The 27988-nt window shown below is 53.7% G+C and overlaps 1 protein-coding gene across 3 annotated transcripts in view; it reads left to right on the forward strand.

Moving 5' to 3' along the window:
• SLC6A6 (solute carrier family 6 member 6) overlaps positions 1-27988 on the forward strand; it is an 84294-nt gene that overhangs the window by 37755 nt on the left and 18551 nt on the right. For all 3 annotated transcript variants that reach the window (XM_047743794.1, XM_047743789.1, XM_047743780.1), the window contains 7 exons: positions 3633-3875; positions 5790-5924; positions 6934-7168; positions 17185-17317; positions 24908-25042; positions 26244-26347; positions 26478-26602. In XM_047743794.1, the coding sequence (XP_047599750.1) occupies positions 3647-3875; positions 5790-5924; positions 6934-7168; positions 17185-17317; positions 24908-25042; positions 26244-26347; positions 26478-26602 (1096 nt within the window). In that variant the 5' untranslated portion in view covers positions 3633-3646. The remainder of the gene's footprint in view (positions 1-3632; positions 3876-5789; positions 5925-6933; positions 7169-17184; positions 17318-24907; positions 25043-26243; positions 26348-26477; positions 26603-27988) is intronic.

Consider the following 27988-nt stretch of genomic DNA (forward strand, 5'->3'; position numbering starts at 1 on the left):
CTGTCACTACCAGCTGTATGACCTCAGGAGTGGCGCTGGCCTTCCTGGCCTTCCTGGGCCTTGCTGATCTCACCCTGAGTAGAACTGAGGCCTCATGCACCCCAAGGTCAAGGTGGGCCCCGGTAATTATGGCAATAACAACAGCAATACAGCAGCTACCGTTTTTTTTTTTTTTTTTAATTTTTTTTATAAACATGCAATGTATTATTAGCCCCAGGGGTATAAGTCTGTGAATCACCAGGTTTACACTCTTCACAGCAACAGCAGCTACCATTTAAGGAGTGCTTGTTGCTTGCCAGATGCTGTTCTAAGTACTTTCCATACATTCTGTACGTCATCCCATGAGATGGGCATGATTATGCCCAATTTATAGACGGGGACACTAAGGACCAGAGAGGTTGGGTAACTTGCCTGAGGACACCCAGCCAGGAGGTGGCTGTCAGCTTCTAGCCCAGGGCTCACACTTTTATTTCTACAGGGGTCAGGCTGCCACTGGAGGGCCTGGAGCACTGTGTAGGGAGCCTAAGGCGTGGGATGAACGGAAGCAGTTCTGTGGAGCCGGTGTCCCAAGGAGAAGGGAGAATGGGGAGATTGGGGGCTAGGTTGCATTGAGGAGTTCGTGTTCCCTTCCAGAGTGGTGGAAGGTTGGGGGTGGGGTGCATTCTGGTGTGATTATGCTCTAGATACTGCCCTCAGCTGCTGTGCTAAGAACAGTTTTTTGGGGGGGGTGGTAACGGTGTAGCAGTGGGGAGACTAGGAGGAGGCTGCTATGGATGCCCAGGAAAGAGCCATCAGGGACCCCTTGATGGTTCCGGTTCCCCTGGCGACAGAGAGACACAGGTGGATGCTGGGAATGTACAGGAGGCAAGAGACAGAAGCCAAGGGTCTTTCTGCAGTGGGCTTACACAGACATGAGGCTGGGCAGACACCCCAGAGAAGCTTGGAGTAAGTTCTCCTTGAGAGGGAGGTGGGATGCCTGCACCTGGATCTGGCCTCATCGAGGCGTGAGTGAGTCTTGGGTGAGGCCATGGACCATGACCTGGCAGGAGGAAGCCAGAGGCAGGGCTGCTGCCAGCTGTGTGTTCCCCAAGGATGTGGGGGCTGTATTTGTGGCAGAGATGGATGAGACCAGTGATGTGACAGAAGGACCCATCCCTGGATGCACACCTGGATGTGACCCCCCCATAATGCCAGACATGTGACAGGCCCCAGTTCTGCCCCATTCGAGTCCTATCCCACATCCCGTCTCGGCTCGGCCACAGGCATTGGGAAGATGGGGTCCTGAGTGGAGAGGGGGCTGGAGGTGTCCCCTCATGGGAAACAGAGCCCAGAGCAGAGGGTCTCAGGGAACTTCCTAGCCCCATTCCCGGGCTTCTGCAGGGTTTTCTGAGAGCCAGTCAGGCTGAGGGCTTTCAGGGTAGCCTCAGGGAAGCAGACCCCAGCTCCTCCTGTCCTAGCGGGGAAGAATTTTCGCCATTCCCAGCTGCCTGTGTGAGCAGAAGCCAGCCACTTCCCCCCTCCTCCTGGCTGACCTTGTGAAGTGCCTTGTAGCCCCGAGATCCAAGGGGAGCCTGAAAGAGCGGAACCGACCCTCTTGGTGAGGAGGTTCAGGGGTCATTCCCTGAAAAACATCTTCATCAGGAGGGACTTGAGTCCCACATCCTCCAATTATGCTCCCATCCAGCCGGCCCACAATGGGCAGCTCAGATAACCATCGGAGGCTGCACAGATTAATGCTGGAACAATGCTGGCCGCTGGGGCTATTTTTACAGTAGCCCTACGCCTGGCCGAACCCCCACGTCGCCTCGAGGGAGCAGGGCAAAGAAAGGCTATGCGGATGCCGCCGCCAGTCTGAGCTCCAGGAGACAGAGGAAGGGCTCAGCGAGCACCCGGCGGCTCCAGGAAGCCTTTTCTTGGTCTGCTCATGGCCAGATAGCGAAACAATCGGGGTCCCCCACCCCGAGCCACGGAGAGGAAGGAGGCGTGGGGGAAATGGGGATTCTGTTGAGCTTTTGTGCGTCTGCTCCTCCGAGCAAGGCCCCCATGGGCCCGGCTGCTGGGGCCAGGCCAGTCCATCCTCCTTCTGCACACCCCAGGTCCACAGGCAGCCCCCACTGTGCCCTGCCCCAACTGCCACCTCCACAGGGCAGGACGCGGAGGTTGACGCATTGGAGTTTGTGCTTAGCCGCAGCTGCTTGTGGACCCCACGCTGGGCACCAACCCCCCACATCGGTTCGCCTCCTGTGCCGCAGGTTCTGGGCACAGCAGTAGATAAGACAGGTCCTTGTCCCACAGAGCCTCTTTCTTGTCGGGCCTGGGAGACCGTTAGCAACGAAGGAAGGATTCGAACAAGACATGGTTGGGTGGTGCTAAGCCTTTGATAAGGCAGACTCAGATCCCCAGTGGAGTTGTCCTGTGAGCTGGGTGGTAAGCTGGCCCGGGTGTGCCTGGGTGATGGGGCCACCTCTGGTCCAGCTGATGGTTTCCTGTAAGGAATGTGAACCCAGGGTGTCCCAATGCCCTTCGCATGTTTTGAGACAACCTAGGAATTTCCACTTTGCTCTGCTACATCAGTGTCGGCCTCTAGTGTGGGTCATGAAGACAAGTGGGACCCCAGGCTGTTCGGCTACGAGTTGGTCACCTTTGTTTGCAGGCTTTTTATTCTGCAGATAAAGAAGCTGAGGCTCAGAGAGGGGTGGGTAGGCCCACTAGCTGCGGCTCCCACAGTTCAGCTGTCTCCCATGGCCCTCGGCCATGTGGGGGTAAAGCCTCAAAGGCAGCCTCTTCCCCAGGGCTGGGACTCACCATGCTCAGGGGTGGGCTAAGGGTGATTCTGAACAGCTCTTGGGGGCTGAACCCAACAGGGAGTTAGAGGAAAGGGAGCCTGGATAGTATAGGAGTTAGAGCAAGCTCCAGAGAATGGGTAGAGAGGGATGGACAGACAGATTGATCCGCATTTTCCCATAAATGTGGAGATGTCACTGGTTAATGAATTGCAAAAATATTTCAGAAATACCTGTTTTCCATACTTTGATGGAAGCCTCCTTTTCAAATATGGTTCCCATTCCAGCCTGAAACCCCATCCCTTACTCGTTTTATGTTTATCCATTCTTTAGAAGCTCAGAACAAATGCCTCCCATGGCCAGGCACTGTGCTGAGTCTTGAGTGAAATGGGAGCCATCATTTTCTAGGCAAATGTGAGATGCAGAGACGGTATCTGCTCATTGCTAGAAAATTCAGGCAGGCTGTTTTGGGGAAATTACCTTAGAATTGACCGGAGTGTGTCATACTTCGTAGAGAAGATGCCAGAGTTGGGGGGGTGGGTGTCACGCTTCTCTGCCTTCAAGTGTGGAATGAGGTGTGGCATTTGGAGATGACAGGCGTTGGGTCCCTGTGCTTCTATTGAGCAGGTGCCTGGGAAATGGAACCTGTCAATTCCTGATTCTTGAGGTCCCTGGTCACCCAGAGGGGTCTGAATCACGTTGTTGTCAGAGCAGTGGCCAGACAGGACCCTTGCCACAGGCCTGGGCTGGTCAGAGCCCACCAGCCCGTGGGTGGGAAAAGAGATACACCAGAGATGAGCAGGCCATCCCTTACTGAGCGCACGTTGGCCTCTGTTCTGTCCCCCACAGAAAGCGAGGAGGACATGGCCACTAAGGAGAAGCTGCAGTGTCTGAAAGACTTTCACAAAGACATCCTGAAGCCATCCCCGGGGAAGAGCCCAGGCACGCGGCCTGAAGATGAGGCTGAGGGGAAGCCGCCTCAGAGGGAGAAGTGGTCCAGCAAGATCGACTTTGTGCTCTCTGTGGCTGGCGGCTTCGTCGGCTTGGGCAATGTCTGGCGTTTCCCGTACCTCTGCTACAAAAATGGTGGAGGTAAGGCTGGACTGGGCAGAGAGCAGCCATCGAGGAGAGGGAGGGGCCAGACCACGGGGGCCTCTCCGTGCCCCGCTTTCCCAGGCCCCCACCTGGACCTCTGCGTGCCCACCCTATCCCACACCACCTAAGAGGCCAGACGTGAGCACGATTGAGAATCAGGTGACATTCTCCTCAAGGTCTTACTGTGCAACCTCGGTTAGGTCCCTGATTCTCCCTGACCAGCTGGTTGATGCCCTCGGACGAGAGGGAGTGAGGCCAGGACCATGTTTCCCACAGATTGCCCCAGATCCATGTGCCTTTGCTTGTTTTTTTTCTAACTTAATCTGAAGGCACTTCAAAAGCTTTGTTCCCCCCACCCCCCACCACCTGGTAAATGGAAAACCAGTATCATTTGCCGTGATAGAAAGATACCCAGGGAAAAAAAATACAGTTGAGATATTTTTAGTTTTTTCTTTTTAATGTAAAATTTTCTCCCCTTGGACTGAGCTATAATTGATGTGTAACACATGCTAGTTGAAGGTGTACAGTGTAACGGGTAGATAGACATGTATATTGCTAAATGATCACCACAGTTGTTAGTTACCACCCATCACCTCACATACTTCTGACATTTTTTCTTGTGATGAGAGCTTGAGGTTTATACCCATAGCAGCTTTCAGATACATAGTAACAGCGCTATGAGCTGTGGTCACCATGCTGTACGTCATGTCCCCAGAACTTAACACCTTGAAGTTTGTCTCTTTTGGCCCCCTTTGAAGATGATTGTTAAAAAACGTAAGGACTCTGTCCGGGTGTTCGGTGAGTTGGACATTTTGGGTTTGGTTTGTTTTGTTGTTTTTTACGCCTGCTGAGGGTTGTGATCTGGAATCATCTTCCTTTTGGAGGCGTCGGAGTCCGGCAGCACGTGACTGGGCGAGACCTTCTCCCTGGTGCAGGAGAGGGCTCCAAGAGACCCGGGCAGGGAGGAATGGCTCAGCGCTCATGATGGCCACAGTCAGAGGGTCGAATGGCCGCAGGTGGCATGCCGCGGCCACCCAAGTTAGGAGAACCAGCTTTTGGGAAATTCTGCCTTAGAGACTGATTTCTTTCTTCCCTTTTTTAATTTTAAAAGATTTTTTTAATTTATTAGAGACACAGTGAAAGAGGGAACACAAGCAGGGGGAAGGGGAGAGGGAGAGGGAGAAGCTGGCCTCCCGCCAAGCCGGGAACCTGATACGGGGCTTGATCTGAGACCCCAGGATCATGACCTGAGTGAAAGGCAGACACTCAATGACTCAGGCACCCCATAGAGCCTGATTTCTTAACCTTTCGTAGGTCTCAGGCACCTTTGGGACTCTGATGAGTCCCAAAGCTCCCCAGAACAAAGCACATAGCCATAGACCCAAGTTGCCCACAGTTTCAAAGGGTTTATGGACCGGCTGAAGCCATTCGCGGACACTAGGTAGGAGCGCTCACCCCAGCTCTTGGCCCTCACTCCTCCCCCTGGCTCCCACCCTCAGCTGGAGATGCCCCCCTCGTGCCTCTCATCACTGCACCCTTCCTCACTAGTTCTTCTCTTCCTGCCCTGGGCGGGCCTGGGGAAGGACAGGTGAAGGCTTCAATGAGGAAGCCATATTTGAGATGGATGGATGTGGGGAAGGCAGGCAGGTAGTTGGAACAGCATAAGCAAAGGCTCAGAGGCTTAAAAATCACGTGGTGCATCTGAGGGAGGTTGAGAAGGCCCACTGGAAGGGTGATGTCAGCTAAACAGATGGGCAAGGCCTGGAGAATTTTCCAATGGGTCCAAGACTTTGGCCTCCATCCTTCCTGTCCCTTGCTCATTCTCTTGGATCTCATTGGCCGGGAGGGCTTGGGAGTGGCCCCCATGATAGCCACAACTTGATCTTCACCCCACTCTGCTCTCTTCTGCAGGTGCATTTCTTATACCATATTTTATTTTCCTGTTTGGCGGCGGCCTGCCTGTGTTTTTCCTAGAGGTAATCATAGGCCAGTACACCTCTGAAGGCGGCATCACCTGCTGGGAAAAGATCTGCCCCTTGTTCTCTGGTGAGTATGGGACAGAGGTCACTTGGGGCCTGGTGTTCATCCAGCACATTTGTATTGAGCTCCTGCTCTTTGGTACATTAGAGCTTCATGCAAGTTCAGTTGGCACCATGCCTGACCCAGGGTAGCAGTTAGTACAATATTTCCGTGATGCTGCTGCCCACAGGATCGGCTCAGTCTGTCTTGGCTGGTCCCACCTCTCTGTTGGTTTGATGAGCTTGCAGCTGCTCAGCCATGTAGTGCAGAAGAGAAGGGCTCATAATCAGGAGGCTGGATGGTTTCAAGTCCCACTTACTCCCCTTGTATGCTAATTACTTCATAGGGTTGCCATGAAGACAAAATGACAGCTATGTAAGAGTGCTTCATACACGCTGTAAGCTCCAAACGAATTGGTAGCTTTATTATTATAACATTTCGTCCCATGCCTGATATCTAGTATGCACCCATAAAATAATCACTGGTACGCTTACAATTGGCAAGGACGGGAAGATGTGTGGTTTGTTCATTCATTCATCTGTATAAATCCATCCATCCATCCATCCATCCAGTACACTTTTTCCCATTAGTCAATGGATAGACCAGCCATTGGTCTTTCCAGCTATACCCATCCACTCATTCATCCATACATTCATCTACCTAACCTTCCAACCAACCACCATCCATACATCCATCAACAAATTGGATATCCATCCATCCATCCAACATCCATCCATTTGGCTGTCTTTCCAACCAACCAACCAACCAACCATCCATCTACTCATCTGTGCGCCTGGCCATCCAGTCATTGAGCTTCCTTCCTCTATACATCCTTCCACTCACCCAGCTTATCGGACCATCCATTTTTTCACCCACCCATCCATCCAGTCATCCATTCATCCTACAGATACTCGCTCATCCTTCTGGCCCTTCTGGCCCCTTCTAGCCCCAGGCCTAGGGATACTGGGGTTGTGTATGTGGCCACAGTGGGTCTGGCCTCCCTCCTGATGCTCCTTTTGCTTGCCCACACCCACAGGCATCGGCTATGCCTCCATTGTGATCGTGTCCCTCCTGAACATCTACTATGTCATCATCCTGGCCTGGGCCACTTACTACCTGTTCCAGTCCTTCCAATCGGAGCTGCCCTGGGCACACTGCAACCACAGCTGGAACACACCCCAGTGTATGGAAGACACTATGCGCAAGAACAAGAGCCTGTGGGTCACGCTGAGCGCCAGCAACTTCACCTCGCCTGTCACCGAGTTCTGGGAGTAAGGCCAGCCTCGAGGAAGGCAGGGGGGAGGATGTGGGTGGGGTCAGAGAAGACAGCCCACTCCCTCAGCTTCTCCCCAGGAGTGTGGTTGTCACTATCTTGGCATGGGTGGTGGGGTGGGGGAAGGAGGGTGCGGATCTGGAGATAAATCCATGCCTTTGGTCTCAGACAGGCCTGGAACCGAATCCCAGTGCTGCCATTTTATTGGCTGTTTGACCTTCGGCAAGTCACTGCCCCTTTCTGAGCCTCAGTTTCTTTAACTGTCAGATGAGGGGAATGAATCATTCCTACACCTGTATGCAGGTATATGTACTTCTCTTGCTGCATATGATAGAGTTTTCTTAGTGTATTTTAGAAAAAATACAGTTAACTCATCAAACCTATTACTGCCCAGAGGAAAAATGGGTATACGAAGCTGACATAGTTACTCAAGTGAAAAGGTGAGTCAATAGAATGAAAAATACATATCAGTTAGTTTTTGCTGTGTAACAGTAGCCCCCAAACTTGGCTTTCAACAACGACCATTTATTTGGCTCCTGGTTCTGCTGATTGGCAGTTTAGGCTGAGCTCCACTAAGCAGTTCTTCCGTCTGTGTGGGACTCCCATGTGGGTCGGGCAGCTGTAGGACATCAGGATAACTCTTCTGGGGATTAGCTGGCTGTTGGCTGGAGGGCCAAAGGCAAACTGGTCCATGGGGCCCATCACCCAGCAGGCTAGCCTGGCTTGTTCACAGGTAGCTCAGCATTCCACACACCACAAATGGGGGAGCCTCCGTGCGGGAAAGAGTTCTTTTCAAACCTTTGTTAGCATCATTTTCGCTCATGTCTCATCAGCCAAAGAAAGCCACAGACTAACCCAGATTCAGGAGGTGGGGGGAGAGGCTTTGTCTCTTAGGAGAGGAATGGAGAACTGTGGGTCTTTCTACCGTTGACCATGATGATGTCAGCAGCTGTGGGAGTATAGATGTAGGACAGACATCGGGAAGGCGGAATGTGGAGACCTGAAGTTTGGGTAACTCTTAGCTGACATACGGGGGAGTCCTTCGAACATAGTGCATAGAGGCCAATCGCAAAAGCATTTGTGCATTACTTTTCCTTGCTCTTCATGAGCTGAACTTGAGGTTCAGCACCTGGGTATGGCCCCGATGATCCCAGTGATGAGGTTGAGAGCCAGGGGCAGGAAACAGTATTAAGGATGGGAGGGAGTGGTCCCTCATCGTCATTTGGGTCAGCTTTGCAGCTCCCAAGGTTCTTCCCCACCTCCAAGAACCCAGCCCGGAAATGGACCCACGGGAGAGGGGGTGGCCTGCCAGCTGGTCCTAGCCATGCTTGAGGGCCAGGGCCAGGAAATCGTAGGAAAGCAAGCGTCAGGTGGGGGTTCAATCTAGGGGGTCCCTGTCCCTGTCATCGAGCCTGAGGTCAATGCTTACAAGTCCCTGGGTCTGCTTGAACAGGGGCTTGTTCTTGGTGTGTACATATTTTCCACCCACAGACAAAGAGCACATATAAGAACATTCATTACCCTCTCCATGCCACACCCTCTGGAGAGCTGAGTTTACAGACAAAGAAGTGTGGGCACCTCATTCTTCTCACTTGAATGGGTCCTGAAACCACAGCCCTGTCTGTCCTAGGCTGTTCCTGGCACGGCCTGATCACCCTCGGCCCACCCCGCCCAGGACACTGGCACCCAACCAGCTACTTGGGTCCCTCTTGAGGCCTTACTGCCTCGGGCCTGGGTGGGCTTGCCTGGGCGGGCTTGCCTGGGCTTGAAACCTTGGGCCCTCACTTCTAACTTCACCGGGTGCTGTTGCCCCTCTGGGCCCTGATGGCCTGACCTGTGCTTGGGGAGATCCTTGCACTGCCCTCCTGGCCTTGTGGGGCCATGCCCTACGAGACTGGGCATGGCCAACCCTGAGAAGCTGCTTGAGAAATGTGGGCCATTGTTACTGATTAAGTGCCCTCATAGTGGATCCAACTGCCCTCTAGGGACTTTTGGAATTCAGGTCATCTGACCTTCAGAGAGACTAAGGAGTGGCCCCTTATAAAGGCCCTTGCCCTCCCGCTCCACCCCCGCCATTGCAAATGGGGCTGTCCTGGCTCATCTCTGCTCTCACAGGCCTGAGGGCTCTAGGGAAGGGGCTCCCATGAACCACGAGATCCTCAGGCGATCCGGTTTTTCTCCATGCCTTCTCCCCTACCTGTCCCCTACTCAGCCCTCCTGGGGATCCTCCAGCTCCTGCCTTCCAGAATCCCCATTCTGAGCTCCCAGGCTACCATTCCTGGCCTGGATGCCCTGAAGACAGGATTTATCTTTGAAAACATCCTGGGCCTACAGGCAGCTTCCCAGGGCCCACAGGATCCGGATGGGCTTTTCAGCCCACAGAAGGCTGGCTGCCTGCCTGCCTCCTACTACAGCCTTTGGGTCTTAGCCAAGTTTTGTAAGCCCACCTGAACATCCACAAATAACTTGCCATCTTTTTGGAACCCTGGGGAAGACTGGGGTCCACAGAGTAGGAGCCTGGAATGCAGGCTTAGTTGAGGAGACCAGGCCCGTCACCTGCATGAGCAGAGGCTGAGGCCAGTGAGTGGGCCAGGGTCTTCAATGTGGGGCAGTCCTGGGCTAGGCACTGTAGGTGAGAAGGGCCTGGTCCCTGGCCTTCCGGAGCCTTCCCTTCTCTTGGATATGAAAGAGGGAGAAGGAAAGAGAACTAACGTGGAATAACTAGCTCCCATGAGCGTTGTGCCTGGGACTGATCCCTCTCATTGGCATTTCATCTTTCCAGGGGCCCTTCAAGTAGGGAAGTACTTGGGAATCCTCCCAAACTCCTGCCCACCCCAAATCTCACATCCAGTTCCCAGATGCTCTGGGCTCTCCCTTTCAAGTACACCCAAAGTTTGACTCCTCTCCCCACTTACACTACCCCCGCCCCCCCCCCCACACCCTCAGCATCACTCCCCCAGACCCCAGCACTGGACTCTCCTCCCCTGCCTTGCCCTTGCAGCTGAATCCAAACATGGCATTTCTCAGCTCAGAACCCTCTCGTGGCTTTCCCCATACTATGATCTCACTCAGCCAGAGAGGATTCAGTTAGAGTGTTTCAACACAGTGAGTGCTCACTGGATGCTGATTCTTATGAATTCTGTGTCCATATCCACATGGCTCTGTAGCCTGGTACAGCAAGTTAACTACACCGCTGTGGCTTAGTTTCCTCATCTGCAAATGGAAGGGCCATAGGAGCTGGGCTTTGAGGCATGAATAGGAGCTCACTAGTCTGAAAAGGAGAGCAAAAAGACATTGTGGGAGGAAGGAACAGCCCACACAGAGAGGTAATTCTGAACACATCCAAGTGTTTGGGGACCATAAGTCATGAGTCTGGCCAGAGGATAAGACACATGGGGCCAGGAGAAGGTTTGAGGCCTTGAATGTTAGCCTGGTAAGTTTGAGCTTTGTTCTCCAGAGGGGGAGCCATGGAAGGTAGACAGGAAAGGTGAGTGGCATGACAATCTGCTTTCTCGCTACTGCTCAAGGAACACACTAGTGGGAGAGAGAATAGGACATACATTAAGCACCAGCAGTATACAGGGCCTCAGAGGGTTCAACCATCAATGGGTCTGGGTTCCCTTTGAGGTGAAACAGCTTACAGGATTTCCCCCCAGAATAGCCACTGGCCCTCTAGTGCCTAGCTCTGGGGTTTCCATTAGGAGAGGCTTGCCAGGACATTATTGAGGTGTCATTGACTGGTACCAGGTTAGGCAGCAGAGCAGTGAGGATACTTGCAAAAGGCTGCTCTCTATATCCCTCAAACCAGAGCCCAGCCCCAGCCGTTGTTTCTGTCCACTTCTCAACTGTAGCAGACATGTGAGTCCTTGAGGTGGACCAGTGGCCCACGGGTGTCTGGGAACTCCTTGGGAGTCAGAATAACAAGGTGCTGTGAAAGCTGAGACTTCTTACAGCCCCGTGGACAGGGAAGGAATTTGCTGATCATCCCTGCCAGCTGCCCTCCCCCTCTCTCATTTTACTAGCTGAGAGAGAGTATGGGTGATGTCCAGGTCCCTTAGAGCAGGGACACTGCCTCTGACCCCCACATGTCCCCGCTGCATGGCCTCAGGGCAGTCACCTCCTCTCTGAACCTTGAGGTCACAGTCTGGCACAAGTTAAAAGAGTGACATGCTAAGGATAGGGCCTCCAGTCATGGCTTGTTGGGTATGACACTGAGGGCCAGAGAGGTTAAGTGACTTGCCCAAGGTTACACAAGCAGCTAGATAGAAGAGGGCTCCCAGCCCTCATCTCCGACATTGGGGTCTGTGTCCCCACCAACCACAGGTCCACGGTCACAGGTAACACTGTTCCGTGTGTGTGTGTGACCCACTCTCAGGTCACAGGGGGTCCCCTCTTGGCATGGTCCGCCCCCCACCCCCTCCTGCAACACCCATCCCATCTGTAACGCTAAAGCACCATTGTCAGCCGGAGCCAGTGAGATGACCTCTTCCAGAGCCCTGTGAAGCCACCGGGGCCCCCGGAGATAGTCATTTCACGCTGGCTTTATAATTCAACTCAGAGTTGCTCTGATGGAAAACAGAGCTTGTGCCCCTGGTTAACCTCATCCTGCGGGTCCCTCCTCTGGGGTCCTCACTCTATCCTAAGGGTCCTGCTTCACCCCAGCCCTGGAAGACAGGCGGGACCAGATCTGGCCACATGCCCTCCATCAGGCCGGAGCCATGCCTTCCTCCCTGGTTCCTCCCGAGCACCCCCCCGGGAGCTCAGCACGTATCATTAGACTTTATTAGAATCAAAGAAATGAGTCATATTTGCAAACAAGCCGTGCTCAGCCAATCTTCCCCTGCAGCTGTCGGAAGGAGGAGGCGGTGGAGAAAGCCTTGTGTGGCCCCATGCTCAGGGCGGACGGGCTCTTTTATAATTGTTGCCTCCGCCAGTCTCCAGGGAAGAGCCAGGGCCAATAAATGGCTGGCCGGCAGTCAAAAGGAAACGATTTGGCCCACTCGGAGGACGTATTTACATCTCTGAGTGCTGGCTGGACGGCAGCGGGGCGGCCGACTCACAACAGACGTCCAGGCGACTCTTTTTTGGATCCCACCCTGGAATGAATCATTACTATTCTTGGACAAGAATGCAGCTCACCTCTGGGTCTCCTCCCTCTGGATGAGCCTGGGATGCTGGGGGCCCTCGTGAAGGGCAGCATAGGACCAGGCACACGGGTGGCTGGTCCCCAGGGTTGGTTTTTTGTTTTGTTTTTTTTTTTTAGTCTGGGTCATTTCAGGTGAATTCCTGAACCTCTCTGAGCCTCAGTTTCCCCATCAACCAAATGGGTATGATTCATTTACTCAGTTAATGTCTGTTGAACTCCTCCTCTGTGCCAGCCACTGTTCTGGATCCAGCAGTGATCAGACAGGGGCCCAGCCTCCAATGGAGATGGCATTCTAGTAAGATCAATGGACATTAAATGGATGGCCCAAATACAATTGTAATAGAAAAGCAGTGATAAGTAATGAAAAGTAAAGCCAGGGCAGGGGAAGGAGAGTGACTGTACGATGTCCAGGAAAGGCTGCCCTGGCGAAGTAACATTTGAACAAAGACCTGAAATGATGCAGGGAGGTGGTCGTCATGTCATATAACAAGTGACTGACAAACTTTTCAAAGGTCCTGAGGCAGGAATGTGCTCAATCTCTTCAGAGATTCATACTGGCTGAAGGGGCCATACGGGGGATGAGGTTGGAGATGGGACCAGCATACATGAACTTGTCCCGTTGATACACCTGTGGTCCCAGTGTCATTAATAGGTCTGAATGATAAGAGTATTTGGTCGCCTTATTCAGGGAGGCCAAAAGGGATAGGACAGGTTAGGAGGGCCTCTTAGCCAGGTAGGTAGGAGCCATGGGAGGATGTGGAATGGTGGAGTGGTGTCACCTGATTTGGGTCTGGACAGATTCTCTCTTGATGAGAGCAGACCTGGGGGGAGGGTGACCGTGGAGGCAGGAAGACAAGTGGGAAGGCCACTCAAAAAGCTCTGGGAAGCAGAAAGGTCCATGGAGTGGTGGCAGTGCTGGGGACATGTGGCTGAATTTGGGGTACCATGAAGTCCCCTGGGGTGGTTAAGAGACCACTGAGGGGCAGTGCACTATGGCTGTTCCTCTGGGGCACAGCACTCTACAGTTTATTGAGCCCTCTCTCCACCACGGGAAGGCCCAGCAGATCCCTCTCCGCTGCTCTGTGGCTGAGGCCCTGGGAGTCCCATACGGGAGGGACCTGTGGAGGGTCCTTCATGCGGGGTCCTTTCAAAAAAGGATTCGGGGGACGCCTGGGTGGCTCAGTTGGTTGGACGACTGCCTTCGGCTCAGGTCATGATCCCCGGGTCCCGGGATCGAGTCCCGCATCGGGCTCCCAGCTCCATGGGGAGTCTGCTTCTCCCTCTGACCTTCTCCTCGCTCATGCTCTCTCTCACTGTCTCTCTCTCAAATAAATAAATAAAATCTTTAAAAAAAAAAAAAAAAGGATTCGGATGGCCTCCACACATTCCAATGTCCACGGCTACCCAGAGCTATCTTTGGAAAGGATGTCACTTTGGCCCCGAGCCCACGTTGGGCTCTGTTTTGACAACCCCTGACTGATGAGACACATTCATTCCATTCCTAGAACGTCTGTATGGCCCATTACAAACATTTTCAAGACTTTTTAAATAATTTTTATAAAGGTGCTATTAAAAACATTGAATCATTCATCTAAAAACATCAAACATCCAAAGAGAAAAACATTCAAGTACAAAAAAACGATACCCAAGGCCAAGTGCATTCCCCTCCCCGGCGTCCCCACCACCAGGTCCCCCTCCCCACGGGCAGCGTTGTCTAGTGTGTCCTGCCAAAAATAGTCTGTGCGCATTCAAGCACAAATGTACATCCACCCCCTTCCCTTTTTAACACAGTAGGGCGCATGCAAGAAGCCCCGTTCACCTTGCTTTGTTCACTTACTTTATCTGCAGTATATCGTTTCTTATCTGCTCACTGGAAGCTTTCCCACTGTCTCGCAGGCCCTGCGGCATTGGCGTTCACCTTGTGTCCTCTCTGTGCTGCTGAGCCCCTACTGATGGCCACTTGGGTGGTTTCCAGTCTGTTGCTCCTACAGACAGTGCTGTGATGAATAGCTCGGGGTGGTCCCTGTCATTGGCCACACGTGCAAGAGTAATTACGGGAGAGAGCCTCGGGCATGGAGTATGGCTGGGTCAAAGAGAACATTCCTTATGGTGCCACCCAGAGGAGTCATGAACTCCTACAAGAAGATGGCCACCGGCCGTGGAGACTCAGTTTCCCCATTGTGGCTTCCGGAGCTGGTCGGCTGCCCAGAGCCAGCCTGCCATCTGTCATAGGCACCACTGGTTTACCAGTGGAAGGAGGAGGCTTTAAAAAGGGTGTCCGTGAACGGTGCTTGGTGTGGTCGCACGGGGAAGGGAAGAGCTCAGGCTCTAGGGTTTCAGGCTTCTCAGCTGACTTGCCCAGAGGAGACAAGAAAGGCTGGGGACCTTCTCAGCATGAGCTGAGCATCTACTGTGTGCCTGTCTGTGAGATCTTGTCTCAGGCTGTCTGGAGGCTGGTAGGCAGGCCAGACCTTTTCACCTGAAGGTGACCTCTGGTGTGAGGGGATGGCTGGGGAGACAGACGGGGACTCCAGTCAGTTGTGTGCAGAGCAGCAGGAAAGGCTTCCCTGGCAGCATGAGGATGGTGTAGCTGGCGTTGCAGTGGCCCAAAGGTGTGGAGGTGGAAAGCACTCTCCCTGACGCTGCCCATTCACAAGGAAGCCTTGGGCCGCTGCCCAGCATGCCCTGGGCCTTCATTGAAGGCGCTGAGCTCTGGAGGCTGCGCAGGGAAGGGCTTTTTGTTCTAAAGCAGCTGCAGCCGCCAGATCCACGTGCTTGGCAGGGCCCCAGCCGGGATGCGGTTGGCTGACAGCCCGCCTCAGGGGATGTCCCCTGGCTTAAGGCTTCAGGGGACCCTGGCCCATAGCAGGAGCCTGGGCAGATTCTTTTTAAGGTTTTGGCATTATTCTGTCTGCTTATCGGAGGAGCAGTGTGGGGCAGTCTGCAGAGCACAGGCTTTTGGAGTCTAACAGGCTTGCGTGTAGGGTGGCAGCCTTGCCGCTGGCTGTGTGTGTGTGGGCAGTTGAAGCTTCCTTGCCTCGGTTTTCCCCATCTTTAAAATGGGGCAAATGACCTCTAGTCCTTGGATCAGATGATAAGTTGGAAAGGCCTTGTGGACCTTCTGAGCACATACCATCAGAGGTGTCCAAGGGGAGCTCCTTGATGTCAGGGTTCTCACCAAAAACAAGGACAGGAATGCTGCCCCTTTTTGAAGTGAACAGAAATACTTCACGACTTGGTTCTGAGTGCTGTGTGAACTTGCCGGTATCCTCAGTTGAGTCCTTGGTTCATTCACTCAGCAGGTATCTATTGAGACCCTACCATGTGCTGTGCACTGTTCTAGGTGCTGGGAGCACAACAGTGGCCCAAAGAAATGGCCTCGCTTTGGATGCCACTTGAGATGGAGATCTTAGATTTATTCAAGGTCCTTATGTTGAAGCTTCTGCGGGGGGGGGGGGGGGGGGGGGGGTGATGGGGTGGAGTGGGGAAAGGCAAAACAGTGAAGTATCCTGGCCCAGCAGGCCTTCTGACATCCAGAGCCCTGACCACAACTGGCTGGAAGCTAGGGAACGGTCTGGAATGCATTCCTAGGCAGTGGCCTGGGGGCAGGAGATGTTATCTGTGTTTTACCGGGCGCACAAAGTCACGCCCCCTCTCTGCCTCTCTTGCTGGTGGTGTGTGGCCTCCAAACCAGGAGCTGACTTTAGTTAGAAGGAATCCTGGCTTTTCACACACAGGGAGCACAAGCTCCCTGTCTCCCATGATCAGCAGCCTGGGGAGCCAGGGGAACAGAGGACCCTGATGTCCCTGTTCTGGATGCCCCTGTCCTTAGTCACTACTGCAGTATCTGCTCTGGGACAATAGGGACAGTGTCTTGGCACTGAGTTTTGCGGCTTCTGGCTGTTAGCACCCAGTGCAACCCCACCCCAACTTCAGATGGCATCAGCCCCTCAGGGACGTGTGTGAGTAGGTGCTCTCACACATCTTCTGCAGGTCAGTGAGGTTCTCGGACTCCACAGACCCAGCTTCTGCTGTGTGATGTTGGGCCAGGCCAATGAGCCTTCTCACTGTCTCCCTACCTCTTCCTAAGACCTTCATAACCCTGCAGAGTTGGGGGGAGGAGGCTCACTGCTCAGGTGCTAGATGCTGCTCTGGGCATCTCGAGGCCAGGACGGGAGTGAGTGCTAAGGGTTACCCAATGCTGGCTGTATCCCAGACCTTGTCAATGGTACTTCGTGTGGGTTTTCTCTTAACAGCGATCCCCGTAAAGAGGTGGATAGGTGCTCTGCAGCCACATACAGAACAAACACTTTGCCCTCTTGAGGCTTACATTTTCATGGATATTCAGATATGAAACAGGGGTGAATAATAACAAAAGAGGGGTGGGACAGAGAGTTGGGTAGTTATCCCCATTTCACAAACAAGGAGATTCAGGTCCAGGAAGTGGGGTAACTAACCCAAAGTCATAGGCTTTCACACGGTAGCGCTAAGTTTGAACCCAGTGTTTGGCCCACAGTGGACATGAAGAAGGGTCTGCTGAGAATCGATCACATGGGAATTAGTACGCATTTAACAGATGAGGAAACTGAGGCATAGAGATGTGCTTAACCTGCCCGAGGTCCGACTGGGTTGAACCCAGGTTCACCTGACATAGGAGTCTCAATCAGTCCCCTTTGTTGACTTCTCCAACCCCTGTGACCTGGGTGAGTGCTGCTTCAGAGACCCCTGGGGATTCCAGGGCTTGGAAAGGCGAGGGGGCTTGTGGAAACACACCTGAGCCGGGGTTTCAACCCCAGCCTGCTGGAGCCCTGGCCTCAGCTCTCTGTGCCCCGGGGCCCAACCTGACTTGTGGCTCTGTTTGCTTGAAGGCGCAACGTGCTGAGCTTGTCTTCTGGAATCGACGACCCTGGCTCCTTAAAGTGGGACCTTGCTCTCTGCCTCCTCCTGGTCTGGCTGGTCTGCTTCTTCTGCATCTGGAAGGGCGTCAAGTCCACAGGGAAAGTGAGTTGTGTGCCCATCCCTCCCCTGCCTCAGCAGAGAGTCTCCCCACCCCCCAGACCCTCCTGCTAGAAACCAGCCCAGCCCAAAGAGCCCAAGTATGTTGCTAAAGCAGTCTTCTGAAAGAAAATAAGGCCCTGATCTGTGGCATTTGCCCACATCCTGGTGTATATACTCCCACCATGTCTGATTTCACATTCCCGATAGTTTAACAACTAGTTCACAGAATTCCTGAAAGTCCGATGGTGCGCTCTCTGGGACCTGCGTAAGCTCCCTACAATCCCAGTTCCCATATCCAGGTGTTGCTAGTGCAGATTTAGCAAATAACAAACACGGGTGTTGATAAGTTAGCAGGTAGCAAGGTGAGTTTATTGTTAATTACCAGCAATTCACCCCAAACACAGACCCTTGCTTTGCAAAGTGTGCCCTGACTGGCAGCCTCGGCGTCCCCCACAGACTTGTTAGAAATGCAGACCCATGGGCTTGCCCCACACATGGAGAATCAGAATCCACGTCCAAATGGTATCCCCAGATAATCCAAATGCACGTGGAGGTTTGAGAAGCACAGACTTGGAGTTTGGTTGCAAAGTCTGGTTAACCAAATTATCGTACAACTAACACTTTGGCTGGAAACGAAGATGTTAGTTATTTATTTTATTTTTTTAAAGATTTTATTTATTTATTTGACAGAAAGAGATCACAAGTAGACAGAGAAGCAGGCAGAGAGAGAGAGGGAAGCAGGCTCCCTGCTGAGCAGAGAGCCCGATGCGGGACTCGATCCCAGGACCCTGAGATCATGACCTGAGCCGAAGGCAGCGGCTTAACCCACTGAGCCACCCAGGCGCCCCCGAAGATGTTAGTTATTAAGGAAAGCTTTCACTGATGATTAAGTTACTTGCTCAAAACCAAGATGTTAGTTGTTAACCAGAACGTTAGCCATTGCTGAAATATTTGCAGCTGATTTAATAGGTTACACGAAGACTAGAACGTTAGCTATTAACCAGGGTGGTAGCTGATTATTAAAATGTTAGCTTACAATTGAGGTTGTAAGTGTAACTGGTATATTTCCAATAATGAAAAGGACAGCCTGTAACTAAAAGACTACCTGGTAAGTTAGAGCTGAACAATTACCCGATAACCAAGACGCTGGCCAGTATCGTGGTCATGGTCACTGTGATGACAAGGCAATGTGGAGGGGTCTGGGGGATCACTGCGGTGGGGCTCTAGTCCAGAGAGGAGGAGTTGGCTGACCTGCCTTTATATGAACCCCACCTATCATTTCCCTCTTGTCACTTGCATCTTGACAGGGGAACATCCCTTTAAGGTCTAGAAGCCCCCAAAGGTCTAAAGAGTAAGTTAAGGTGGCATTTGAGGTACGGTGATGGGCAGGGGGTGACATCTCCTGGAGAAGGGGCCTTTGCTGCCCTGGAATTTACATTAAGGACCGTGGTCTCCCCAGATGAAGAGCCCCTTGAAGTGAAGTTGTAGATCAGAACAGATCCCAGCATTTACTTAAGGGCAAGATCTGGGTCCCCAGGACAGCAGAGGCAGAATGGGGATGATTCTGGAGCAGGGGCCTAAGACCCAGTCTGGAAAGGAAGCAGGCCAGGCTGATGTTGTCGCACTGGGACAGGCAGGAAGAGGGCCTCTCGAGCAATCCCCACCGGCGCCTTGGGGTACTCATTCACCCCTGTTGACCCACCTCCTCCTCCATCTTATGCGCCAAGCATTTCCTTACCGCCTTTGTTCAAATGAGGAGGGAGCTCTCTGGGAGAGGTGAAGTGGCTTGTTCAAGGGCACTCCCTCCCCTCAAAGCCCTGGCTTTCTCTTGTGCAGAATGGGTGGAGGTGAAGGCTCTAATAAGGTATGTGATGCCCCCAGCACCAATGCTTGGCACAGACAGTGCTATAAACACCCATCGTGTCTTCACTGTGCCCTCCTATTTCCCCACATGGAGGTGAGTTTTTCTGGAAGTTTCTATGGAGCACTTGTCCCCAGCTGTGCTGGAGACATGATCGTTTCCTGATGCACTCATACATTTTGAGCCTCTACTACCTGTCAGGTACTGTTGTAGGAATAGAGCCAGGGGATACGCTGGGGGTCCACAAACAGAAGTCTCTATGATCCGGGAGCTGAGAGATTTGTTGGTTGCGACAAGGTGAATCTGTAAAATAGATGGGAGTCAGTGGGGACTGAAGAGTAACGTGGCGAGGGAGAACAGAAAGTTCTGGGATACGCTTTATTTTTTAAAAGATTTTATTTATTTATTTGTCAGAGAGAGATCACAAATAGGCAGAGAGAGAGAGAGAGAGAGAGAGAGGAGGAAGCAGGCTCCCTGCCAAGCAGAGAGCCGGATGTGGGACTCGATCCGAGGACCCTGAGATCATGACCTGAGCCGAAGGCAGAGGCTTAACCCACTGAGCCACCCAGGCGCCCTGGGATACACTTTTTTAAATGGGGTGGCCAGGCAGGCTCACCAAGGAGGGTAACTTTGGGACACAGATTTGAAGGAAGTAAAGGGTAAGCCATGTGGCTATCTGGAGGAGAAAATACTCCAGGGAGAACAGCCAATGCAAAGGCCCTGAGGTATATCTGACCCAGACCTATGGGGGAGCCCCCAGTCTGATGGAGGAAGCTGCGGTTTCCCAGAAAGAGTGGGCAACCTTTGAGATACAATGGGGCAGGGTGGGGGGGCAGGAGTATAGAATCAAATGAAAATGTAGAGGGTACTGGGCTGCAACTGTGGCCAGTTGAAGACGTGACTTGACAGAGGTCCCCCTACCCAACCCCGCCCCTGGAGACAATCTCCTCCTCACGCTCCAGGCCCCTGAGGAGCAGGCATGGCTCCCAGAACAATAGCAGAGCCCAGGCCAGCCCAGAGAAGCCAAGACAAACACAGTAAGGCTCTGTGGACTTCCTTGAGCTCCATGGCCGGCCTGCCCGCCCGCCTGCCGCCCGCCGCCAGCCGCCAGCCATGGCTTTCAGCCCTGGCCGCAGACCAGGTTCACGGCCGCTGTGGGGGCTGAGCCCACGGGCAGCAGGACGGACCTCCTCCAGGCCCTGGCCCTGGCCCTGCTTCAGTGGCTGATGCTGGTCCAGCTGGGGGGGGTGGATGGAGGAAGAGTTTGGACAGCTCAGGACCCAAGTTCAAGTCACTTGGCCTCTCTGAGCCTCGGTTCCCTTTTTTTGTAATTGTCATCATTCCAAGGGTCTGAATATGCCAGGGCTTCCTTCATTCAACAAACAGCGAGAATGGCGGCAAAGGCTATGTTGTGCTTACGCGCCATGCCCCGTTCTTGGGGCTGTCGATCACCGCTCTTTCCATCAGCCTCACATCCAGAGATGTCTGTGGCCAGGCTGGGATTTGAACCCAGGCAGAGCAGCTCCCCACCTGGGTGTCTGCATCCTGCATTCTTCCCCTCCTAAATCATCACTTGCTGCCTGCCCTCTCCCGCAGCTAGCCGGATGGTAGGGCATGAGGCCAGGAAGATGCCAAGTCCAGACCATCAGTCACGTGGGAAGTTAAGTGCTGGGGACCCGAAGGGGAGTACCCTCGCTGACGTGACCACAGACGTGCCCTGAGGCTGCACCCCCCAACTCTTCTGCCCCACACTTGAAAACATACCCGGGGTGGGGGTGGCCAGTCAGAGTCGGACCTGGTTTGGGATCTCAGTTTTGCTCCCACAAGCTGCATGAGTTTGGGAATGTACCCTTCCTTCTCTGAGCCTTGGTTTCCCCTTATGTGAAAGGAGTTGGTGATTCCCCCTCTGACACACACAGGGCTGCCATGAAGACCCTCGGGCCCTGCCTAGATGCTGGGCACAGATATGTGGCCCCACCTCTAGGAGCCTCCATCTCTGGGATGAGTGACCCCTACTGCCCAGGCCTTTATCCCCAAAAGGAAGTTCAGGGCAGCGGGAGACTAACCCGTCTCCCTCCTGCCTTGTGGGCCACTCTCCCCGCCATCCTGAGGGGAACGAGGAAGCATTGTCCTTGCAAGTTTCCAGGGCAGTTGGGCCACAGGGCTTTTGGGTCATGGGCTCAGAGGAACCACAGAGGCTTGCCAGTAAGAATGGAAAAATACCACGTCCCGTGGCAAGGCCTGCTGGGCCACCACCAGAGGCCCACTGGCGGCGGCTGGCACCAGCCTCTCCCAGGAGGAACCCCGGGGGAGTCACGGAAAAGTTGAGAGAATGGCTCTCAGGGGCTTGTCCTCAGAGCAGCAGAATTTGCAAAACAAGGGTGTCTTTCCAAAGAGGCGGATGAGGTGGTGTGACTAGGTGGGGCTGTGTGAGCAGGAGGGGCCGTCCTGTCCTGGATTAGGGGATGGACTGCTGTAACATGCACACACACCAAAGACACAGGACTCCGAAGCCAGCTGGCCGAGGTCACATCCCACCTCGGCCACCTATTCGCTCTGTGACCCCAGGGCCCCTGATGTCACCTCTGGGGGCCTGTTTTCTCCTCTGGAAAATGCAGTTAATCCTTTTCCCTACCTCGTCAGGTTGCTGTGTGGGTTAAATGAGTTACTACACCTAAAGCTCTTAGCCTATACCTGGCACACAGCAAGTGCTCCTTAAGTGCTTGTTAAACAGATTTGATACATGAAAACAAGGGAAGCCACCCCCATCCCGGGTGGTTTCCTGTGTCCCTGACACAAAGCCCTCTGGCCAGAGCCCCGTTGCCCAGCCCAGTGGGGCCTGGCTGGCTTTGAAGTGGCCGCCCTCTGGGGACAGCCTGCTGTCAGCAGTTAATTGTTTGTGGACCTCTGGGTGTGGTTTGCAGCAGGGCCCAGAGGTGGGAACCGGTGGGGGGCTTGTCTGCAGGAAGGGAGGAGCAGCTTGTGGGGGGGGCATGCTGATTTTTCTTTCTTTCACCCCTTCTGTGGCTTCCTGACCTGTCCCCACCCTCCACGCCTGCAGCCTTGCTTGGGAAGTTGGGAGCGTTCTCTGCCTCAGGAGAAGATTGGGGGGCTGGGGAAACTGAGGCCCAGATGGAGAAAAGTCATCAGGGCTGGGGGAGGAGCAGCAGAGGCAAACGTAGGTCCCGCCCTTTAGCCTAATGGGAGCGGCAGGAGAATCCTCCCTGCTAAGGTGTCTTGAGGCTGGCAGGTGAGGGTAGCACCTTTATTTTCCTCCTCATACCGATGGAAGCTGAGGCCCCACCACCAACTGGGAAGTGGCAGAGGTGGGATCCAAACCCCAGCCTGGGTGACCCCTAGCGGGCCCTCCCTGCCACTCTGTCTCTCCCCCTGGAGTGGCAGAGCTGGATGGAACGTCAGACCTCATCTGGTCTGAGCCTCCTACTTCACAGGTGGGGAAATGAAGCCCAGAGAGGGACAGTAGCTTGCTCAAGGTCTCAACAGCAAGCCAGTCACAGAGCTTGAATTCTAACCTGTGCCCTTGGGGAGTCCAGCCTTCCTCTGGTCATTGGGAAGGTTGAGTGAAATAAAGCACCAGGCATGGAAGGGGTTTTCCTGCTCTGCCACAGTCTTCTGCGGGCAGCAGGCTCTGGGGCACTTAAGTACTGTGTGACCTATGGGCAAGCAGTGGACACTCTGGGCTTTGGTGTCCTCACCTTCAAAATGAGATTCTTAATGAAACTTGCCTCAAAGGGTTAGGGTGGGACCAGCCAAGTACAACGAAGTAACTACTGCACCTAGAATGGTGCCAGGCATACAGTAAGCACTCAGTAAATGCTGCTTGGTGGTGGCTGGCCAAGGGCAGCTGAGCCAGGCAGGCCCTGAGAGCTTTCTTCCTGCCCCTTTCCAAAGGCCCTTTGTGGTGGTTTCTACACACAGGGATGTCGGCTGTCCCAAGAATCGTGCCCCATCAAGGATTCCTGTGCCAGATAGGCGGGGTTCAAGGCTCGGTCACCCTCCATAGGTGTCTGGTACCTACATGGGCCCCAGAAGTGCCCTGCAGTAACCCGGCTCTGCCCCCAGCTCCCAACACCATGGACATGTTCACCTGCTCTTTGGGTGTCCGTTTCCTCACCTACAAAATGGGTACAGTTGCTGTGTAGTCATCCCTTTCTGGTCCCCTGGTCCCCTAAGACCCTGAGGGAGTAAGGGACTCTGCGAACCAGTCTTCGCATTTCAGTTGGTCAACAGGAACTTTCTGTATGTGCTGCATCGGTGAAGTCAAATGCCTCATGCCTTTGCTCAGAGTGAGGTAGTCCACCTCCATGGGCTCTGGCTGCGTGTGGCTCCTGTGCTCTGGGCATGACCCAGGCGAGTCTTCGAGCCCTGCTGAGCTCCCCGTTCCTCCTCTGTCAGCACGGTGGCTGGCACGCCAGTTTGCGGGGCAGGGCGGGGCGAACATCAGGGGTCCTTGTCCCCGGAGAGCCCTTGCTCTGGCGGCGCCCTGCTGGAAACACCAGGATCTCATCATCCATTCGGAGCCACGCATCTCTGGGCCCCTCCCAAGCGTGAACCCTGCCTGGAAACATCTCTGTTGAAGGAACAGATAGGGAAGGATCCATCCGCGAGAACTGAGGGCATAGGGTGTTTGGAGATCAAGTGAAGGAGAGGAAGTAGGGCGGGACCTTGGCCATGGAACAGTCCAGGCTTGGTCATCTCTGGTGTCCATCTCCAGTTGACCTTGGGCAGCCTGGGATGTGCCGTGTTATCTGAGGATTGGTGGGGGGCCTTCCCAGTCTCCTGGCCAAGGGGTGTTAGAGCTTCATTTCCTCCCAGAAGTTCCCTGTGCTGCTTGCAAGGTCACCGTCGACAACAAGCCCTATTTCTTGAGCGCCTACATGCCAGGTGGTGGTACAGACAGCTCCTTAAACCCTTGCCTCACCTCTGGATGGAGGTCTTCTATTACTGTAGTCTCCATTTGCACATAAGGGAACTGGCCCAGAGAGGTGAAGCATCATGCCCAAGGTCACACAGCAAGCAAGGGGACAGAGCTGGGATTTGAACTCTCACCTAACTGGTTCTTCACTCTTAAGAGTCCTACTAACAGTTGTAATGTTAGCTGATACATCCTGGCACAGGCTGACCACTGGGCTAAGCCTTTTACATAAACACTAGACAGTTTTATTTTGCATTTTTTTCTTTTTCTTTTTTTTAAGATTTTATTTATTTGTCAGAGAGAGAGGAGCGAGAGCGAGCACAGGCAGACAGAGTGGCAGGCAGAGTAAGAGGGAGAAGCAGGCTCCCTGCCGAGCAAGGAGCCCGACGTGGGACTCAATCCGAGGATGCTGGGATCATGACCTGAGCTGAAGGCAGCCGCTTAACCCACTGAGCCACCCAGGCGTCCCTGCATTTTTTTCTTGATTTGCATTTTCTTTCTTCATGTCTGTTGCATGAGGGCAGAGAGTCTGTCTTGGCCGCCACTCTTAACTTCAGGGCCTAGATACTCAGTATTGTTTTCACTGAATCTCAGTACATCTGTGAGGTAGGTGACTGGTATTATACCCAGGTTCCAGGGGAGGCAGCTGAGGCCCAGAGAGGCTAAGCAGCATACACAGGATCAAACAGCAAGCTTCGGCTCCAGACCCCTGGCCTCGGAGAGGATGTTTGAATTCGACAGCAGTGGTTGATGCCACGGGCACCCCTGAATTGCTCTCTCCTGCCCACCCCCACAGGTTGTCTACTTCACGGCCACCTTCCCGTTCGCTATGCTCCTGGTGCTGCTGGTCCGTGGACTGACACTGCCCGGTGCAGGCGCAGGCATCAAGTTCTATCTGTACCCTGACATCAGCCGTCTCGAGGACCCGCAGGTACCGCAGGGCAGCCTGTCCTCCCACCCAGGGCCGGGTAGGGTGTGGGAAAGCTAAGCTGACACGCAGTTTCTTCCAGTCTTGGGGACACAGTTTGAGTCGGGCCATCAGCCTCCAGTACTTTTCCCGCTGGGCTGTGGCATGTTGTCCACCATGCTCGCAGGCATTTCCAGCTGTGTGTGTATCTTTTCATGTGGAGGACTGCTGAGGCCGGCCAAGTACGGTCTCCTTCCAGCCCTGTGCCAGTGAAAGGGGGAGGTGCGGGGGGGGTCTTTTGATGAGCTCATCTCTTCCTTGGCCCTGGCCTCTGCCCGTAGTGGCCTAGAGGGCGGCATTGTGGGGAGAGTTGGCCCACGAGAGCTGCTGGCTTCCTTGGCTGAGGTTGGAATTCAGAGTTGGTGCTGAGCTCTGGGAAGGTCTAGGGGCAGATACTGAGTGCCCACCTTCTGGCACTCAGCCACGTGACCACAGGGGGTTGGAGAAAGCCCTGGGATGTCTGATTGGCCCATTTGAGGGCCTTTTGCCACCAGGATCCTCAGCCTTCAGGTGGCCTTTGAGGTTCTGTGCTGCTTTGGTTCACTTCCCACTGCCCTCTTGCCCTGGGCAGGATAGGGGGCAGGCAGGGGATGGTTTGGCCAACATCAGAGGACAGCTGGGAAGGCAGCTTTGTGGCCATCAAGAGCTGGTGGATGAAGGTTCTGGAGAGCGGCTTCGCCTGCATAATCCATTAGGGAGTTCCGTCCCGCTCCAACTTGTGGGTTCCCAGACGATAGGAATTACAGTAATAATAGCAGCCTTGACTTAACAGTCTTAGCACGTATCTGCACTGGGCTTAATCTTTATTCTTAGAAGCTGTGTAGTAGTGCAGCAGAGCCCATTTTACAGATGTGAAAACTGAGGCTCCAGGCGGGAGCCCTGTTGCTTGAGTTCATTTCGTAGTTGGAATTCCTATCCATCTGCTCCAAAAGCCCTTCCTCGTAGTCCTGATGCTGAGTGACTGGGTTTTTCTTCGACTTCTGGGCTTCCTTGCAGCTCAATATCGCCTTGAAAGACACCTTGCATTCCAGCATAAATGCTTTGACTGCAGTCAAGAATCTGCACATTTTGAGGTGCAGTCCTTCAGGTGGCCAGGAACTTGTAGAAAGCTGGCTCTAACAGCCCCTTCTCTCTCTCCTTGCCACCCCCACCCAAACCCTCACAGGTATGGATTGATGCTGGGACCCAAATATTCTTCTCCTATGCCATCTGCCTGGGGGCCATGACCTCTCTGGGGAGCTACAACAAGTACAAGTACAACTCGTACAGGCAAGTGTCGCGCCAGCGGGCCTTGTGGACCTTAGAAATAATGATGTTTAAAGAAAAAAAGAGAAGAAGTAGGGAGCGTGGCTTCCTTGTGTTGTGAATTAACTTGCTCCCTGACATATGTGTAACTTAGGGACTGTATGCTGCTGGGATGCCTGAACAGTGGTACCAGTTTTGTGTCTGGCTTCGCAATTTTTTCCATCCTGGGCTTCATGGCACAAGAGCAAGGGGTGGACATTGCTGATGTGGCTGAGTCAGGTATGGTGGTATTGGTGGCAGTGGTGGTGGGCACTGCCACCTAGTGTGTAAGATGAGTACTGCAGGCATGAAGCCAGACCCCAGGGGGCTTGGGGGGGGGACGAGCCTGGTTTCCGAAACGGACCCCCCCCACCAAGATGTCCCCCAAGTATCAAAGAGTACAAAAGCTAAATTTTAAGCACTTGCATTGCAATTTGGCTCAAGGGGCAGCAGAAACGCGGGGGTTGGTTAAGTTGGGGGAATATTTAGCTACTTTTGCGTGGTCTTCCCTCCCTCTCCTTCCCCAGCAAACTCCTGGTTTCAGCAGCAGAAACCACTTTCCTAACTCAGGCCCAAGCCAGCCACCAGCCGGCATTCCATCACCACCTTCTCAGCTTTGGTTTCTGTATTTTGCACTTTGCTCCCAGCACGCTCCCTCTAGCAAACCCGTTCATTCATTCCACGATGTTACTGGCGGAGTCTGCCCTGTGTCAGGCACCACCGTAGGCAGCAGGAGAGGGAGAGACAGTGGGCATGCTGGCCACCCTCTGGGACGGTGACAGATCCAATTTGGGCATAGGTTGGGGGGACAGTGTCACCCCCTCAGTGTGTGGGATCTGTTGGTGGGGTGCTCCTTCCAGAGGTAGAGGAAAGAGTCTTAGAATTATGGACTCTGCTGAGCCTGGGATTCTAGGCTGGGATCCTGGAGCTCCAACAGGGTGAGTCTGGAACCTGAAAATGATGAGGTCTTCAGTTGCTAGAATCCTAGAGCCTCAGCACCACAGTATTCTAGGACTTGCCCCTGGATATTCTAAGTCCTAGAATTGCAGCTATAAACTGCAGTGGTTTGGATATGGGATTAAGAACCGTAGGCTCCCAGGATCCCCAGATTCTGCCCTTGCCCCTTTTCCACCTCACTCCTATCCTGCACATTCACTTGGCACGTGATCATCAGCTGCCTGGAAGGTTTTGGTTATTTTGTACACGGTCTGTGCTGCACCCGACCTTCCAATTTCTCAGGACCTCTCTGGGACTACACGGAAGTAAGTGAGGGTCCAGGGTGGAGGCTTCTCTCAGGCCCAGAGAAGAGACTAATGTCCTAACTCCAGGGACCAGCATGGACCAGAGTCAGGCACAGCTGGAGCCCTTGCCTTGGCATTGCCCTTGCCCTCACGGGAAACTGGGTGGTGTCCTTCTCCCTCAGCCATAGAACCCTAGTACTGGGGCTCAGGGATACCTCAGCCTTGTGCATTTAGACATCTAGATGCTGTGCAGTTGAGGAGACCCGTGGCTTGAGAGCAGGAGTCTTGCTTGGGCTGGTGAGGATCAGGCCCCTGTGCCTTGAGGACCACCCCTACCTCCTGCCTCCCCACCCACCCTGGATGCCCGTGACAGCTCTGGTCTTAC

Source organism: Lutra lutra, chromosome 1, assembly GCF_902655055.1.
Source record: "Lutra lutra chromosome 1, mLutLut1.2, whole genome shotgun sequence".
Taxonomy (NCBI): domain Eukaryota; kingdom Metazoa; phylum Chordata; class Mammalia; order Carnivora; family Mustelidae; genus Lutra; species Lutra lutra.